At 36.1% G+C, this 16,292-nt stretch overlaps 3 protein-coding genes across 4 annotated transcripts; 1 reads left to right on the top strand and 2 right to left on the bottom strand.

Annotated features, from left to right (window-relative positions):
• Positions 1-271: 271 nt before the first annotated feature.
• LOC102232249 (cytochrome c oxidase assembly factor 3 homolog, mitochondrial) lies at positions 272-1,971 on the bottom strand. The gene is made up of 2 exons (XM_005794710.3): positions 1,728-1,971; positions 272-880 (listed from the first exon to the last, which is right to left on the bottom strand). Exons 1-2 carry the CDS (start codon positions 1,921-1,923, stop codon positions 777-779), a joined length of 300 nt encoding a protein of 99 aa, XP_005794767.1. The 5' UTR covers positions 1,924-1,971; the 3' UTR covers positions 272-776.
• A 1,092-nt stretch (positions 1,972-3,063) lies between these two features.
• On the top strand, positions 3,064-6,042 carry cntd1 (cyclin N-terminal domain containing 1). The gene is made up of 7 exons (XM_023341622.1): positions 3,064-3,275; positions 3,866-3,941; positions 4,023-4,194; positions 4,281-4,443; positions 4,907-5,051; positions 5,553-5,649; positions 5,790-6,042. The coding sequence occupies exons 1-7, from the start codon at positions 3,101-3,103 to the stop codon at positions 5,895-5,897; spliced, it is 936 nt and encodes a 311-aa protein (XP_023197390.1). The 5' UTR covers positions 3,064-3,100; the 3' UTR covers positions 5,898-6,042.
• A 142-nt stretch (positions 6,043-6,184) lies between these two features.
• On the bottom strand, positions 6,185-10,523 carry LOC102217317 (E3 ubiquitin-protein ligase MARCH7-like). 2 transcript variants are annotated; one of them, XM_023340343.1, is made up of 7 exons: positions 10,439-10,523; positions 9,263-9,333; positions 8,846-8,982; positions 8,177-8,346; positions 8,018-8,100; positions 7,802-7,909; positions 6,185-6,335 (listed from the first exon to the last, which is right to left on the bottom strand). In XM_023340343.1, the coding sequence occupies exons 2-7, from the start codon at positions 9,296-9,298 to the stop codon at positions 6,240-6,242; spliced, it is 630 nt and encodes a 209-aa protein (XP_023196111.1). In that variant the 5' UTR covers positions 9,299-9,333; positions 10,439-10,523; the 3' UTR covers positions 6,185-6,239. The 2 variants fall into 2 exon arrangements, with proteins under 2 accessions (XP_023196111.1, XP_023196112.1); XM_023340344.1 differs by having other exon boundaries at positions 8,177-8,343.
• Positions 10,524-16,292: the final 5,769 nt, after the last annotated feature.

Below are 16,292 nucleotides of genomic sequence, written 5' to 3'. Positions count from 1 at the left end.
TGTTGCCTTATACACAGGATTTTCTGGCAGACAAACTCCTGAAATGCATTAAAGATGTTGAATGTAAATACATAATCATATTGCTCACTGAAGCTGCTGTCCTGCCAAGCTCGATCTGTGCCTTTCTCTTGCAATGTCTTACTTTATATTTTTATTCTAGATCAGATTGCATATATAAATAAATTTTGAACAAAATAAAAGCAATTGTAAATACTTCGGCTCTTGTCATTTTTACTCCGATGTACAATAACTCAAACAACTTGTAAAGATATATTGTTTTGAATTCAATACATTTATATAGTACAAACACATTTTATCAACATAAATAACATTTTATCAAGCTGATCCATGTGTCTTTTTACCAGTGTAGTAGTAGTTATTTTCATCCAAGGCCACTAGTATAAAATGTTCATAGCTAGCTTCTGTTATGTTTCTCAAACATGGTGCAATTGCATGATTAGAAATGGACGAGTCAGGCAGAAATACCATCAAGGCCTTCCACAGAGCACTGAAAGGCCATGTTGAGGTCAGTAGATTAAAATGTTGCGCTGACTGAAGCCTAATGACGCTCAAGACAAATCAATGATTGAAACAAAACAACCACCCCTTAAATCCTTGTTATCAAAACAAAGCAAAGTCCTGCTCTGTCTCAAATAAAAAAAATTTAAAAAACACAGCCAGGTATGGAATATTACTCAGTGGCATCATCCATCCTCTCCTTATTAAGAGCAGGACAAAACACACAGTCCATAAAGAGACTAGCAGCCTGGTTTTCCTCAATTGGCTCCAGTCTTCGGTCCCTTCAGTCTGGCACGCTTGGCCTCCTCATCGATTTCGTCCATGATCCGCTCCTGGGAGACTGAATAAAACGTGTAGCCATCTGAATTAAGAGCGATGGGTCAAGGCAAATGTTTGAAATCAGAAGGGAAACATGTGACGAATGAATCAAAAGATCTACTTAGTATAACATATGAAATGGGACAAAAGCACAAACAGATGTTTAAAATAAAAAATTCTTAGACATTCATCATCATTCTGAAATACAGCGGTATGTAAAATAATTAATTGAACTTTTCCATATTTTTTTATGTTCAAACATTAAATTCCAATACATTTCAGTGGGATTTTATGTGATAGACTAACACAAAATAGTGCAAAAACAGTAAAGTGGAAGGAAAAGGACAAATTCTTTTACGAAGATCTCAAGATTGTGTTTTTTTCTTTTTGTTCAGCCCTATTTATCCTTAAACTAAACTAACTTCTGAGAGCAAATAATTTCTCCTCAAGCAGAACTTTGCTTGAGGAGAAATTATTGGCAGCATGCGGATATGGGGGCGATTTTCTTCTTCAACAATAAAAGGAAAGATTGATGGAGCGAAATTAACATTGTCCGCTAAATGTTAATTTCCGGAATTTTTAACTTGTCTATACTATGCTAATGAAAACATTGAAATGCAACATTGAGTGACATTCATTAGCAACATTAGTGAGTTAGCATACTACACTACAAAGTTAGACGTAAGCAAACCAAGAAATCTACGTAGTAAATGGAACAGTTAACTCAGTAAATTTAAAGACGGTTGATTATGATTAATGTGTTAATTAGTACTAAAATTCAGTGAGTTTTAGAACTATTTATTTATTTAGTATTTTGTACGCAGTAGAAGTAACATTAGCATGCTAAGCTAACGTTACGTAGTTCACCTTGCAGTTGACGTAAAGGATACAGATACCGAGCACGAGCGCTCCTATTGCGAGTCCCGTCACAACGTTCCGCGTTCGGAGCTTTGATGTGTTCTTCTTCCACTGTTCCAGCTCCGCCTGCCTGATGAAATGCATCTGATCCTGGGAAAGATTCTCTTTGGTCGGGTCTATCTTGGTGGCGAACGGAAAGTCAGACTTTGGAGGTTTCTTTTCAGCCATGTCTACAGTCAGTGGAGCGTCAGGGGGCGGTTCCAGACCACGCTACCGAGCTTTAAATCATCTGCTACTACGGAACTTAACGATGTCACGTGATTGCGTACTGCCTCGTCACATGATTGTCAGATCTTTTTTCCTCTTCCTTTTCATTGGTGGGTGGCAAATCACATTTCAGATGTAAGAGCAGGAACAGATTTAAAGACAGATATATGGTTAATTTCTTAATCATATACTGTGTATTTTTATTAAGCGAATACTTTTCAAAAGTGTTCCGTGGCTCTTTGGACCTTCCACATGACTTTTAATAACTTTGGCTAAAATGAAAAAGAACCAGCTATTGTTTTTAAATTTAAACATAAAAACAACACTGTTAAAGTTTTTCTTAGAATACAATTAAAATTAATGACAAAAGTACCAGTTGTACTTTTAATTTCCCACAAATATACAAAACAAAACAACCAGAAATAAAATGGAAACACGTTATAGGAAGCGTATTTACTATATAACATAAAAAAAAACTATACAGTTTTGCTGGATTCATAGCAAACAAGGTATTTTGACTGTAAAGTTTGCTGACCCCTGCAATAGACAAATTACCAACCATTATTTTAATTCAAGTGAAACCAAATATGCCTAGTTGTGTTGTAAATGTTATTCACCGTGGATTACGGATTTACTTTTGAAATTTACTTAATTTACGTAATTTCCCCACGGACATTTTCAGAATAAATGGGATTTTTGTTTTTAGACAATTGGCTGCTATAATCATGTGCTTTACATTTCCACACATGAGCTTCACAGATTTTAACTGACTACCGAGCATACGTGAGAAAGATTCATCAACATTTATTGAATGCAAACCTTTGTGTTTGTATTAAATGGAGACCGTGATTTTCAATACTAGTCTACTTGTGTCGGATTTACGGACATGCTTGCCTTTCACAATATGGCGGATGCTTTGGCGTGTCCGGTGGGGAATAAAAGTCGGGTACGTTGGTTCCTACTAAAGAAAGGTCCTAGAAAGGAGCTTTCTTAACAGTGCCATCTTGTGGTAGATATAATTCCCAGACGAGGGGTAATATTTGTATTTCGGAACAGAGTAAAATGTCAATTCTGTCTGTAATGTAACACTTAGTATCTAGGAGAACAGCACGTTAAACGTTAGGTTTGTCAAAGCAGCATGTCAAAAACGTTAGCTTATTTTCCGCGTCAATGTGGCGTCGCACGTCTACAGTTTGGCGAAACTCCATTCGACATTCTCAATGATTTCCTCAATAATTTAAACAACATTAACAAGGACTATCTTGATGGCTTACCGAAATGGAGCGGAACCTTTAAACAGAAAGGACTCGTTGGTAAGTAAAAAATGTTTTATAAAATTAAGCCATCTTTTTTTAATTATTGTTGACTATTAAAAAAGGACGGAAAATGTTTTTTGCACTTTAAGAAAATTGTAATACTTTTTACTCGTATAACTCTAATTGTACCATTCTTTTGGATATACAATAACAGCCGTTAATTTTGTTCAGTAAAACAATTTTAAGCAATGTTTCCCCCATGTATAGTCGCTCATAATTTAAGATTAAGAAAATATGCTTTCTATATTGTTTTATTTTATTTTTTCTCTACCTTAAATAAATAGAGAGTAATAGTATGTTTTCTCGTTTTTGGAAGGTGACAGAAAACACCAGTGTTTTTTTTTTTCTATAAAAAGTTACTTCTATAGAACTTTAGAAAAAGAATGTATCTTGAGAATAATTTTTTTCTTTCTGCATGTTCCTGTAATGTTGAATTATTATTTCTATAAAACACAACAATACTTTTCCTTCACAGATGTTTGCTCTACATAAAATTAACTTGTCAATGTAACAGAATTATTGAAACAAAAAACACCTCGGTTTTCTGAATTTATATACTTCCATCCTAAAGTCGTCCTGTTTCCTAGAATACATCTTCTTGATCACTCAAGAACTGAAACTTGATCCATCAGTAGGATACCATGCCATTGAACTGCTGCAGAGGTAAGAAGATTACACACCTCTTGCTTTCCTTTTCACATGTTATCCATTATTAATGCAGACAGTGTTTTTAATCTCTTCTAGGTTTATGGTAAAGCATGTTGCAGATACACTTGCCAAAATCCCAATTCAAAGTGTAGCTATTAACAAGGCAAAGAGTTATGGGGATCTGATTTTTGACAATCTCAAAGATAAATTCCCTCTGATCCTCTTCTCTTGTGTGCAGCTTGCAAACAAACTGTTTTTGCATTGTCATGTAAGTGTTTTAGTGCAGTTGACTGATAATTGTCAGTATTTTCAAATAATAAAAAAAGATTTTACAGGACTTTTTCTTCATTGCAGATGATAGACGCCTCCACTGCTGTACAGTTCCTGTATTCTTTCGGCCTCAGTGTTTCCAAACAGACCCTCCTGGAATCAGAGCTGATGGTCTTTAAAGGCGTTGAATACAGACTTGATGTCATTAACTCTCTGACGTACGTGGAAGTTATTCTGGAGGTCCTTGGTAAGGTGTTTTGTTGATAATGACTAATTTACTGTACATTAGGAATGTACCGTTCCAGTCAAAGGTTTGCATACACTCATAATGGGAATAAATGTCATGTGAATTTTGATCTTTTAATTTGTGCACTTGAAATGTTTTCTTAGGGTGGATTTATTCAACAAACAACTTTAATTGATTTTTAAACACTACTGAAACCTATTATTCAGTAAGTAGATAAGTTTGAATTGATATTAGATCTTCTCTAATCCAGCAAATTATGTTATGTGTACTGGCTGTAATATATAAAGATATTCACTTAAATCTGTTTTAAATTAAACTGAAGGTTGTTAAAAAGCATTTTAGCTTTCAAGGATGATTATATTCTCATAACTAACTGTGTAAACCTCTGACTGCCACTGTAAGAAGTATGTGAATTAAAATACATGTGATGTATATTTTGAATTTGATCGGTTCACTTTTGTAGGGCACAATGAGCCGTCCATGCCTGTAGAGCACCTTTATCAACTCTGCCATAATGTCCTCCAGTACGTCACCCTGAACCAGACTACAATCTATGAGTCTCTGCTAAGAAGTGTCTCTCAGTGTGTCAGCCCGTCCAGGGAACAGAGGTATTACAATTGTCTAGCCACTGAAGTTTTCCATCAGGTAGTTTATGTAACAATATTCTCTAATTGATGTAGATCTCTGTCGCTCCAATAGCATTTTCAAAAAAAGTTGTTGCTTGGTCAGCAACATCTGTCCAGTGGCTTGCTTTCAATCTCTATAGTCACTAAATGCTCTACTGGCCAGTAGATGGTGATATCCTCAACAGCATCAGGTCATAGACACATTAGATCCACGATTTTGTTGTTGAACAGAAGAATGTCAGCTGTTAGCACTTGCAGCAAAGCCAGTTGGATTCAGATGTGTAACAATGAAGCCAAACATAAAATCACAGCAGTTTCCTACTTGTGTCAATAAATGCTGCACTTGTATTTGTAGCTATACATCCATAAAGCTACAAATACATAGGAGGAAGACCATTAGAGGGAAAAGCAGCTGTGTGTTTGTTTTATAAGATGTCCCTGTCTTGCTATGTGGTCTTAATGTAAATGATTTTTTAACACCAGGGAAAATTTTGTGACAGTGACTGAGGATCGCATGCTTCTTGGAGTTTGTGTCATTGCAGTGGCAACATACATCCTCTGTTTCAAAAAGTGGAGACAGGTGAAAAGCATACTTTCTATAAATAAGTATCTGTTGTATTGTTAAAATAGCCCCATGCTTCTCTGTGTTATTCTTTCTCTGATGCTTTCTGTCAACACAAAACAAACTGAGTGATTTCTCTTTCTGCGCTTATGCTACAGGTGGTTGATGAGCTGAGCCACATCACAGGAATCACCAGAAGAAACATTGCTAATTTTGCTCAAGTGGTAATAGAGCACATTCTTGAGACCAGTTCTTCAGCGGTGTAGACTAGGAAACTCACAGTAGTGACGCTGTTAGAAGTTCAACATATCTAGATGGAAAATGTCCAGCATGCAATTTAGGGGAACAATTTCTCCATCCCCGAAAACGAATTACAACTGTGTTCTAGGAATTGAATGTGTTTCGGGAAATTTCTGTAAATGTTATATTTATTTTGCTGATCAGAAAAAAAATGGGAAAGATTTGTAAATTATTTTTGGTCTCACTTTGTTGACATATTTCACAATAAATCTCATCCTGTTTCATCTGCCACATTGATCAACTCACCAGAATTGCTTTACTGTTTATTGCTTAGTTCCCCAGAGATTAAGATGGACTTGGCTTCTTGATTAGGTATCAGGTGTGTGTGGACGAACATTTAGTATAACCTCCCATCCTATAGTTCTTAGCGGGCTCCCTATTCTGTTGAAATAAGTTGTGTACACCTGTAAAAAACAAAAAGAGAGAATTTTATAAAAACTTTACAGATTCCACTGCAAGTCCCTGGAGGTTGGAAATACAGATGCATGACTGATAAATTAGATTATCATCGAGAGATAATCTATTTTAGTCATTTTAAATCAGAAAGTTAACTTGCATACCTATTTATAACAAATCAAAAAGATACCATGTGGGGAAGGTCGCTGACACCCTTGACAAGAAGGTAAAGTCAAATGAGTATTTGTTAAAATAACTGGCTTGGGTGTGCCGTGGTGGCGTATAGCGTGACCCATGTTTGGAGGCCTTGAGTCCTCGACGCGGGTTCAACTCCTGGACCCGACGATATTTGCCGCATGTCTTACCCCTCTTCTTCCCCCTTCCTGTCAGCCTACTTTCATATAAGGGACACTAGAGCCCACAAAAGACCCCCTGGAGGGGAAAAACAAAAAAACTGTCTGCTCACAATGCTATTTCCAAACATGTTCATGGAAGACTAATAAAAGTGGACTGTTCTGTAGTCCAAAGTCTGCTTTTCAGGAGTAAGTAATTTAAAAAAAATTTTTATTTATTTATTTTTTCAGAAATCAAGATTCCACACTGGAGGAAGAGTGGAGAGGTACAGAATCAATTTTCCTTAAGTTCCAGTGTGAGGTTTTCACAATAAATAATCATTTGAAGATCATTTCTTTTTTGGTCCATTGTGCTTTATCACGTCCAAAGTCAATATCGTCTCTCAAATGTCCAGCGGAACTTGACACCTGCCAATGTTATCATATTATTGCAAGATTTTGCAAAAATAACTGCACTAATGTATTAACTCTTGAAAAATGACTAACCCATTGTTGGATTGAAATACATTGACAGCCTTTTGTGTATTGAAAACCATCTATAATTATCCATACTATCGTTGTCCCTGCTACTTGTGCACCCTTTTTTCCCCAGGCTTTTTCCTTTTGCTTAATTTTCTAAGTACTTATGGCATTACATGAGTACTTAGCTTCTCCAGCAATCAACTTCTGTGACCTACTTTACCTTTGAGCAGTTCTAAAAACTGTTTGCTTGGTAACTCAAGATAGCTGTCTTCCCTATGATAGTATGCCATACCATTGTTGTATCAAAAAATATTTTATTATCCTTGCCGAGCATTCTAAATTTCATAAGAAATTTAATTTGGGTTTTTTGTTAGCTTATATGCCATAATAATTGAAATTTACTGAATCAATCACATATGAATCTGTGTGTAACTAATCTTCAATTGAATTACTGAAATAAATAAATTCTTCACAGATTTTCTGATTTCTTGCTAACCTCACTTATTCAAACCAAACTGTTTAGTTGGGGCATTCTGGTTCCAATAAACTGGAACTATGTTTTGGAGGTCTTCCAATTCTGAGATTTTGGTAAAGCTGTATTTCACATTACAATAAACTCATTAAATACATAAAAGCAAGGTTAAAGAACATTACGTTACCATAGGTGATAACCAAAGTACTTTGTTCATAAACAACGCAGTACTCAGGAGTTCCAGTTCCGACATCAGATGTTCCACTTCGAATATGAGTTCTTCGAAGTCATTCTGCTGAAAATGTTAGGACAGCATTTTTTCAAGAAATGCTCCTCTTAATAGCTGCTATTTTGTCTGTTCTACATTTTACTTTGTTCAATAAGAGGTCCTGTGAGTGTTTACCTCTGACTCTTGCTGGTTGTTGTCCACAGAGTAAAATGTTTTGGTGCAAATCTCACATCTTGTGGCAGCACCCAAGGTGGACCCTGTAAAAAGTGTTGGCAGGTTACCCAACAACATGATGGCAGACTCACTTTTATCACCTACTTTTCCGTAGCTGACCTGACTGTAGTCGGGTCCTGATCCATGTTCTCAGGCAACTGCAGTGAATATATGTCAGACTTCCTGAACACTGGCAGGGTGACAGGAGGGGGTCAGCATCTGAATGGTCTCCGTAGCAGATGCGGCACTGGTTGTCCTCATTATCATGTGCTGTATCACCTGGTGTACTGCTAAGACAAAGTGATCCAGTCAAGAGTGTGCAATATGACACCCAATAATTTCTGTACTTTTAGAACTTCCTGTATGTTTTCATGAACTAACTGGTCAATACAAGAAATTATAAATGCAGTGTTTTGCTGTGCAGGAGATACAGTTGAGATAGGCTAATAAATAAAAGAGTTGATCAGTTTTCATAACCAGCAGCACAAGGCTAATAATAGAAGCAAATAGTTGCTTCTAAGACGACATTTGCACCTTATTTACATATATTTTCCAAAATGCCATGTAAGACCACAGAAATCTTATTGAAAAGAGTTTGATATTTTAGGATAGTGTTATCACAGTACATCTTTACTGTTATTACACCAATTACATTCCTAAGGAGGCTATTTTTCAGTTGTTTTTTTTTTTTTTTAAAGAAAATAACATCTTATTAGATTGCAAGAAATCAGTCTTGCAATTGATTTCGGTTGCAAGAAATCAAAAAGTTAAACCTTTTTTTGTTATTACCTCTCTTTGTGATCGCAGGCAGCATCATTTTTTAAACTTTCTGGTGATTGAGCTGCTTCATCTGTAGCTGTGGTCCATTGACTCTGCTCTCTTGCTGACTCAGGTAATGGACTGTCCTCAGAGGTGTTGAAAGATAACTGAAAACGACCACCACAAAATGTCTTAGTTTATTAAAATGTGTTTAAAGATTTGACAGTTCTTGACATGTTTACCCCTGTCTTACAGTTTATATTAAACAGTTTCTATGGCTAATTAGAAGTCTGGCTTTAAGTGAATAACTATGCAGTGTTAACTTTCTACACTTCATGTACTGTAAGTACAGTCACTTCGTTAAATCCAGCTCGCCAAAAAACTTGAGACATTCCTATCAGGTTTTTAACATTTTAGATAAACAAGAGATCATAAATGTGTCATTACCCATTGACGAATACGTTTCCACAACTTGTTAAACATTTTTGAAGATCCTCTTCTTTGCTACTTAATTTAACCTGTAATACAAAAGGAGTTAAAGTCTTTTTTTTTTTTTTACATAATTGTAACAGAGCAGATGGAGCTATAGTACCTTGTTTTATAAAAGTAATAATCACAATTCTGAGCAAAACAAAAGTATTTTTAACAGAACTTTAATTAAACAGGAAACGGGGTGAGGATTCCTGAAGTTGAATTTAATGAGAAATAGGTTGGAAACTTAACAACACTGTGATTGACCATGGTGACACACATGTAACATAATTTCAGTGCTGTGGAAAATTCCTCCTTGTGATGACATGATTTTTAAAACGTGTCTGATCAGCTGATGCGATAGAACCACATAAATTTGAATCGTATGTCTCAAAAGGTCAGATTTGTCTAATTTAGTTGTTACAAGACTATAAGAACATGTATTAAAACATATTACTAACAACTCACCTAAATGATCTTAAAGTTAGGAAGAATTGCTCCTCATTGCATTGGAACACAGACTCGCTTGCTAATTTTGGATATTTTTGAAAATAAACAACTCTTTGTTTACTTTATTTGAAATAGCAAAACAACTGAATCTGGACTTCATTTAAGTAGATGTTTTTTTTTCTGAAAAGCTTAGACAAAAATGCCTTTGAAGATAATTTCAAAACAAATATTATTTACTCGGTATTGTTATAAAATTTATGTTCTGGTTATTTTTCAAGTTAAATACATTTTTACCACAAAAGCAAACAAAAAAAATAAAATAAATAACATGACTATCCAATCAACTGAGCATTTTTTATTACATAAACAACTGGTCTGGGATTAAAATGTTTACTATACCTGGTCTTGCTATTCTACTCAATGTTCATCTAAGATCCACTGTAAATATGGAGATGCAAAATATGCCATCTTGTGGCTACATGGCTTAACGAGGATCTCATTGATGAAACTCAATCATGAAACCTGACTAATTTAATAGAGAGGACCTTCGGTGAGTAAAAGGAGCATGGGGCTTCAGGGAAATGGCAGAAATTATATAAATTCTCTACTTCATAAATCTTCAAAAGAAAATATTGACAGTTTTAGGTATAATAATTATGGACACAAACTGAGAATAAACAGTTGCACAGCAGTTTTACTTACTTTTCAAATGAACAGTTGTGGAGAGGTCAGCTTTCAGAGGGAGTTGTGGAGATTAATGCTTTAAATGAAATTGTCAGTGTTTTTTGTTTTTCAAATGATGTGTTTCTATGGAGATAAGAAAAGAAGCCTGAAATGTTGCACAGTGACCCAAAATATCTCTTTTCAGATCAGAACACATTTGTCAATTGCTTTTGGAAATCAAGTTTCCAAAGTCTGGAGGAAGAAGGGTGAGACATGGAATCCAAGTTATGTGTTGAGCCATGTCATCTACCGATGATGGTGCTCTGTGATTTTTCAAGTCCAATCTTAGCACAGCTATCTAAAGATTTCATGTATCTGCTGATAAAATTCTATGGAGATGCTGATTTAATTTTCCAGCAGGAGAAACTACTTTCTCACATTCCCACTAGTACCAATACCTGCTTTAATGAGGAGGATGGTTTTGCTCCTCTTGATTGGGCAGCAACCTGGTCTGACCTAAACCCCTAAGAATCTTTACAGTATTGTCATGAGAATGACCCAAGCCAATTATCCTGACAGGCTCTAGGCCCTATTAAATCAACCTGGTCTTCTTTAACACCTCAGCTGGGCCACAGGCTGATCACTTCCACTCCATGCTGCATTTATGCAGTAATTTATGCAGAAGTTGGTTAAATCACATACTGATACTGTGTTGTGGCACATGGACATACTTTTCAGTAAGCTGGCATTTCTGTATTCTAACTCCTTTTTACTGCTTGTTTGCCATATTTTCAGAGGAACTGAATATCTTGGTAATGTTCTTTGTGTTAGCAAGATTGTACCCAAATCAATAATTTATTGCATAACTAAGCACTTTAAGTAAAAGAAGAAGGTTGAACTGCTTACACAGAGAATCCAGCTGTAAACACTTACTTACAGTTAGATGGAGATTTTTGAGTTTTTGTCTGGTCACAAGTAGAGCAGCAAAGAAGCTATTTCTGTCTAACAAAAAAGATAAAAGACACGTGTTTTCAAAGAAGTAACATGTTTGGGCTGTTGAGACTTGATAAAGCTCTTTTCAGACTGGCTGAGACATCTAGAAAAAAAGTCTGTCTGAAGAAGAAAACTTGAAGGTTAACATGATATGTCTGACAAAGAGGCATCCAGAAACCATTCATGTGTGGGGTTGCCTCCAATCAAAGAGTGGTCTCACTCACAGTTTTGCCTAAAACAGTGTAATAAAGAATGGGATGAAAACACACTTTAAGGAGCAAATTGGTATTGAACCTTGTCTGACCTAATGCTTTGTTTCAGCATGTCATGAGGCAAAAGACATCAAAACATTTTGGTTTTGCCTCATTAGACAGGTACATTTTAGCTCTCAATCCCATTTAGAACCTGTTGATTTTTCTCCATTTACTTGAAGGCTAAGAACCTTTGAAACATGCAAAATATTTTTTTAACCAAACTTTGCTATATTGCAGAAACAAAAAGAAGTAATAATACTGAAAACCAGATTTATTTCAGTTTAAAAATGTTTTACCATAACTGTATTCATTTTTAATCCGCTCTGTTCTTGTCATTCCCAGTGGCTAGCTTGACAGGTTGAACTCTTAATTCATTTGATCTGTTCATGTAGTCATTTGAATTTTCATTTCTAACTTTTAAGGTTTAGATTCAGGTTCACAAACAGATTCAAGTTTTTTCGAGTCCGAAAGAGCAATTACTGTTACAGTAAATGAAAAAAAACAGATGTAAAAATTAAGAGACATAAGTCAAGTTCTAAAAGTGAGGGACAATACATTCTGCCAAAACAACATCGATAGCAGTCCATACAAGACAGAGCACCAACACTATATATCACCATCAGTAACACATGTGGAATAAATAAAAACAAAAAACTGCCTATCAAACCAACAATCAGATGCAAAGACCTAATATGTAAACGGAGATCACGATCAAAGTTAATCAAACTATGGTAGTAGCACATATTAGATTTTATTGTGATTGATAAACAAAATTTGAAATGGAAAGTAAGAGAATTATTTTATACATTTCAAAACGATTTTGTTCACGAACTCTTGTATAGTTCAGCATTGCTTATGTTTTTATGTCAGAAAAGTATGTTTTAAGTGTATTCTTCAATCAAGTTGAATCTTGAAATTATTCTGCACGCTGTGAATCTGCCTTTTTCAACATTAAACAAAGCAATCCTTTGTCTTTTCTCGGTTACATCACCCAGCCATGTGCAACTTATAAAAGCAATAAAGACACAGACTGTAAATTCTTTATTCCTCATAGTGGCACCGCATCTAGTGAGCCAAAGTAGCCAAAGCTCCAGTAGATTAGCAGAAGACCCAGAGTCAGAAATGACTGAAACACCTCTCTGGCTCCCCGTGACTGTGATGATCCTGTTTCAGGACCCCTCATTAATCTTTTCTCCTCCTGCAGTCTGTTAGAGGAAGAGTGGACTCCACACTCACCTTCAGTGTTTTCTTTCTTTATATTCATGCGGAGGGGAAGATCTGGGAACTGCAGAGGCTGAGAAATCTCTGCAGGGATTGAGTCAAAGCCAGGACAAGCATATGTGTTTCCAGAGGTGAGTGGAGGCTTAAACACTCTGCTATCTGTGACCACTTCATCCATCACTCCGACTGACACACAGAGTTCACATACACATAGTTAGTCTAGGACTGTACACACAAAAAAGCACAATTTTTAGGCTCCTCTTTAAAAACAAAATACAAATGCTTATCATCTGGACCCTGTTCTGGCATGTATGCTATATGATCTTTCCTTCAATCTAACAAATATAGAAGGGCATTTCCTTAAAAATGATTTTGTGCAATAGGAACACAGCATTTTATATTATTAGAAATGACAAATATTTGTGTTCCAGGTGTACAACATAGGTGTCACTAGTAAACCCATTGTACTGGAAAAATGTCCCAGAACATTTATTCTTTGCCACAGTAAAATTTCTGATCACTGGCCAAATGCCACGAGAAGAGTATCTGACTGCTTGGAAGGAAAATACAAAGAAGCCTAAAAATCATTCACAGTAGCCTATCATTTGTACGAATGCAATAATGATATGCTGCGCTGATTCTTTATAAATTGACAATAAAAATTTGGAACATGAAAGAGATGTTGCAGATGCTTTGTCTGGTCGTTGTCTCAATTTCAACATTATCATTTTACAAAACAATAATTCTGTACCTGTCATAATCTCAAGAATTATTATGGCAAATATGCGGAGTCAGACTCAAGCAGTTTGTAAAAGGTAAAATATGGGGTTTTTTACAAGATGGCAGGGATATGTGCAAAGAGGTGAGAGTCTGGAGTTTTCCAGCAACATGGTTCGAGGAGAGCTTTTGGTGTGATGAGGGCAGAGCTGGATCCCTGGAGGCAAGACGTAGTGCAGACTGAGTTGTGTCTGTCTGACCTGGTTTTTCGTCCTAAAGGGAGAGAAACTGTGGAGGATGACCCTGGAACACAGGAGATCCGGAGGAGAAGCAGAAGGAAGTGACTCTTGGTTAACAGGAAACAGAAAGCAAAGGTAAGCTGCATTTGGACAGGAATGGGGGAAACTTGTAAGCCTGAGAACACCACCCCATCTGTGAAGTACAGGAGTGGCAGCATGATGTTTGGTGGGCGTTTTGCTGCAAGAGGGACTGGTGTACTTCTCAAAATGGCAGGCATCTTGTGGAAAAAACATCATGCAATAAAACTGAAGCAACATCTCAAGACAACACCCAGGAAGTCTCCTGCATAGACAATGACTCTAAGCACGATGCCAAATTAATTACAAAGGATAATGCCCAACAGAATCAATATTTTGGAATGGTCATCTCAAACCAATGACCTGTGTCGTAGAAAATGGAAGGTTTTGTGTGAGTAAGCAAAGCTCCAGACCTGTAGCCTTGTTTGTAGCTACATGTTACAGATGATCTGTCAGATGGGCGAACTTGTGAGAAGCTGGGGTAAGGATACGTATGATGATAGGCTATAGTCAATCAATTAAAGGCAATGTTACAAACACTAAAGAACTGTTGTTTGTTCCCCATAATATTTTACCTCTCATAATCATGAAATGATTGTGGCAATGTGTTTTAATTTTGACATATGGAATGTAAATCCTTTCAAAAAGTTATTGGTCAATATCTTCCAAACAGATCAGAGTTAAAGTTAAACTGCAATAAAAAGAAGAGTGAGTAAAAATTTTTAAATTATTCCTGCATAGTGTAGAAATAACCTATATTCAATCTGGACTTTATTTTTATTGCATGGAAATATGGACGTACTTGGAAGTATGACTTTATGTGTGGCAATGCCTGTTTTCAACATTATTATCCTATAATACCATATTGGAATCTGTTTAAGTTTTGAGGGTGATTCATAATAACCAAGAATTAGCACTAATGTGATGGTAACTAAATAAGTAATTAAAATTAAGCATCACGTTTGTTCAATTCCCACAGTGTTTAAATGGTGCACTGCTCTCTTTGAAGTGACAGTTCAGCTAACAGGCTGCTTTATAGTTTAATTATGATGCATTCAGCCTTCACAGCATCCCTTATTCTTATTCTGGCAAATAGGCTTGTAATTTCTTTTGACTTATTGGACAACGGGGCCAGAAAAATCTCCGACATTCGCCGTCGTCTTCCCCATTTATCATTTCAAAAGTCAGATACTGCGATCTGCAGGGGGACGAATTGAGTTTTGATTGACACGGACCTTGTTTCTCCAGAATAATTATGAATGATTGAGGTATTAGTGCCTGCTTTCATCATAAATAATTCATTAAACCTGCCTTCCTTCTGCCCCCCACTTAATGCTTGCTCCTCTGCTGTTTCTGCATAAATTTATTGTTGGTAAATGTGATACGTTTGGTCAAATATTATTGGGGTTCTAAACGTTGATTTATAAATAAATGATCTGGCAGTCAGCTGCACTGATGTTGAACACAGTGGACCAACACCAGCAGATGGCATCATTCTGAAATCATCCCAGACAGTGGAAACATCACTAGTCTAGACTAGCAACTTGGATTCTGTTCCTTTACAGACTCCCTCTAGACTCAGGAACTTTGATTTTTCAAATGAGATGCAAAACTACTTCATGGGGCAGCAGTCACTTTTTCCTTTAGCTCATGTAAGACACTTCTGGCTCTTATAGCACTGACTCCAGCCACTGTCTACATCGTGTGGCACTTACCTTCTGTCCTTATGGTTAGCATTTTGAAGACATAAACAACATAGATTTTTTATTTTATTTTATAAGTCGTTGAATGGAGGCAGATTTCATCTCCAACCTGTTTAGAATAAGAACTGCATACTGAATACTGTATGCCTCAAAATAAAAATAAAATAAAAACCAAAGGGATCTTGTTTATTTCACTGTTCTGTGTAGGCGGCAGTTATCCATGTTTCTTTTGCACCTTTTTCTACCACACGTTTTCCTTCCACTTACTTTTCAATAATATTATCAGATACATACGAACAACCAGCTACTTTAGCAGTAACATCTTATGGCTTACCTTCCTTGTGGAGGGTGTCAATATCTGTCTGCTGAACAAACGTTAGGTCTGATCTTAGCATTTCTGTGTTGAAAATCAAGTTTTTTTTACTGGTCTCGTAATTTTCAGGGGGAAAAAAGAAAGAAAAACAAAAACATTTTTGGTTTTCATTAGCTGTAAACCGTAATAATCAAAACTAGCAGAAAATAAACGTTGACAACATATCTTTTTGATGACATTTGTAATTCATAGGGGACGCATGTGTTGTGTATATTCAGTCTGCAATAAGAATCGATTCCCATTCTTCAAGTTAAAGAACCGGCCAGTTGAGTCGGCTCGGCGTCGAGCAACACGTGAGGATTTCAGTGGCAGGGA

The sequence above is a fragment of the Xiphophorus maculatus genome, chromosome 10, assembly GCF_002775205.1.
Source record: "Xiphophorus maculatus strain JP 163 A chromosome 10, X_maculatus-5.0-male, whole genome shotgun sequence".
NCBI lineage: Eukaryota > Metazoa > Chordata > Actinopteri > Cyprinodontiformes > Poeciliidae > Xiphophorus > Xiphophorus maculatus.
This window is presented reverse-complemented; position numbering and strand designations above follow the sequence as displayed.

Coding starts and splice junctions, on each gene's coding strand:
- LOC102232249 (XM_005794710.3), bottom strand. CDS start 1,923: ATGGCTGAAAAGAAACCTCCAAAGTCTGACTTTCCGTTCGCCACCAAG. Junction 881..1,727: donor AGCGCTCGTGCTCGGTATCT/GTATCCTTTACG, acceptor CTCTTAATTCAG/ATGGCTACACGTTTTATTCA.
- cntd1 (XM_023341622.1), top strand. CDS start 3,101: ATGTCAAAAACGTTAGCTTATTTTCCGCGTCAATGTGGCGTCGCACGT. Junction 4,195..4,280: donor AACTGTTTTTGCATTGTCAT/GTAAGTGTTTTA, acceptor TCTTCATTGCAG/ATGATAGACGCCTCCACTGC. Junction 4,444..4,906: donor AGTTATTCTGGAGGTCCTTG/GTAAGGTGTTTT, acceptor TCACTTTTGTAG/GGCACAATGAGCCGTCCATG.
- LOC102217317 (XM_023340343.1), bottom strand. CDS start 9,298: ATGTTTAACAAGTTGTGGAAACGTATTCGTCAATGG. Junction 8,983..9,262: donor GGAAACGTATTCGTCAATGG/GTAATGACACAT, acceptor GGTCGTTTTCAG/TTATCTTTCAACACCTCTGA. Junction 7,910..8,017: donor ACAACCAGCAAGAGTCAGAG/GTAAACACTCAC, acceptor TAACATTTTCAG/CAGAATGACTTCGAAGAACT.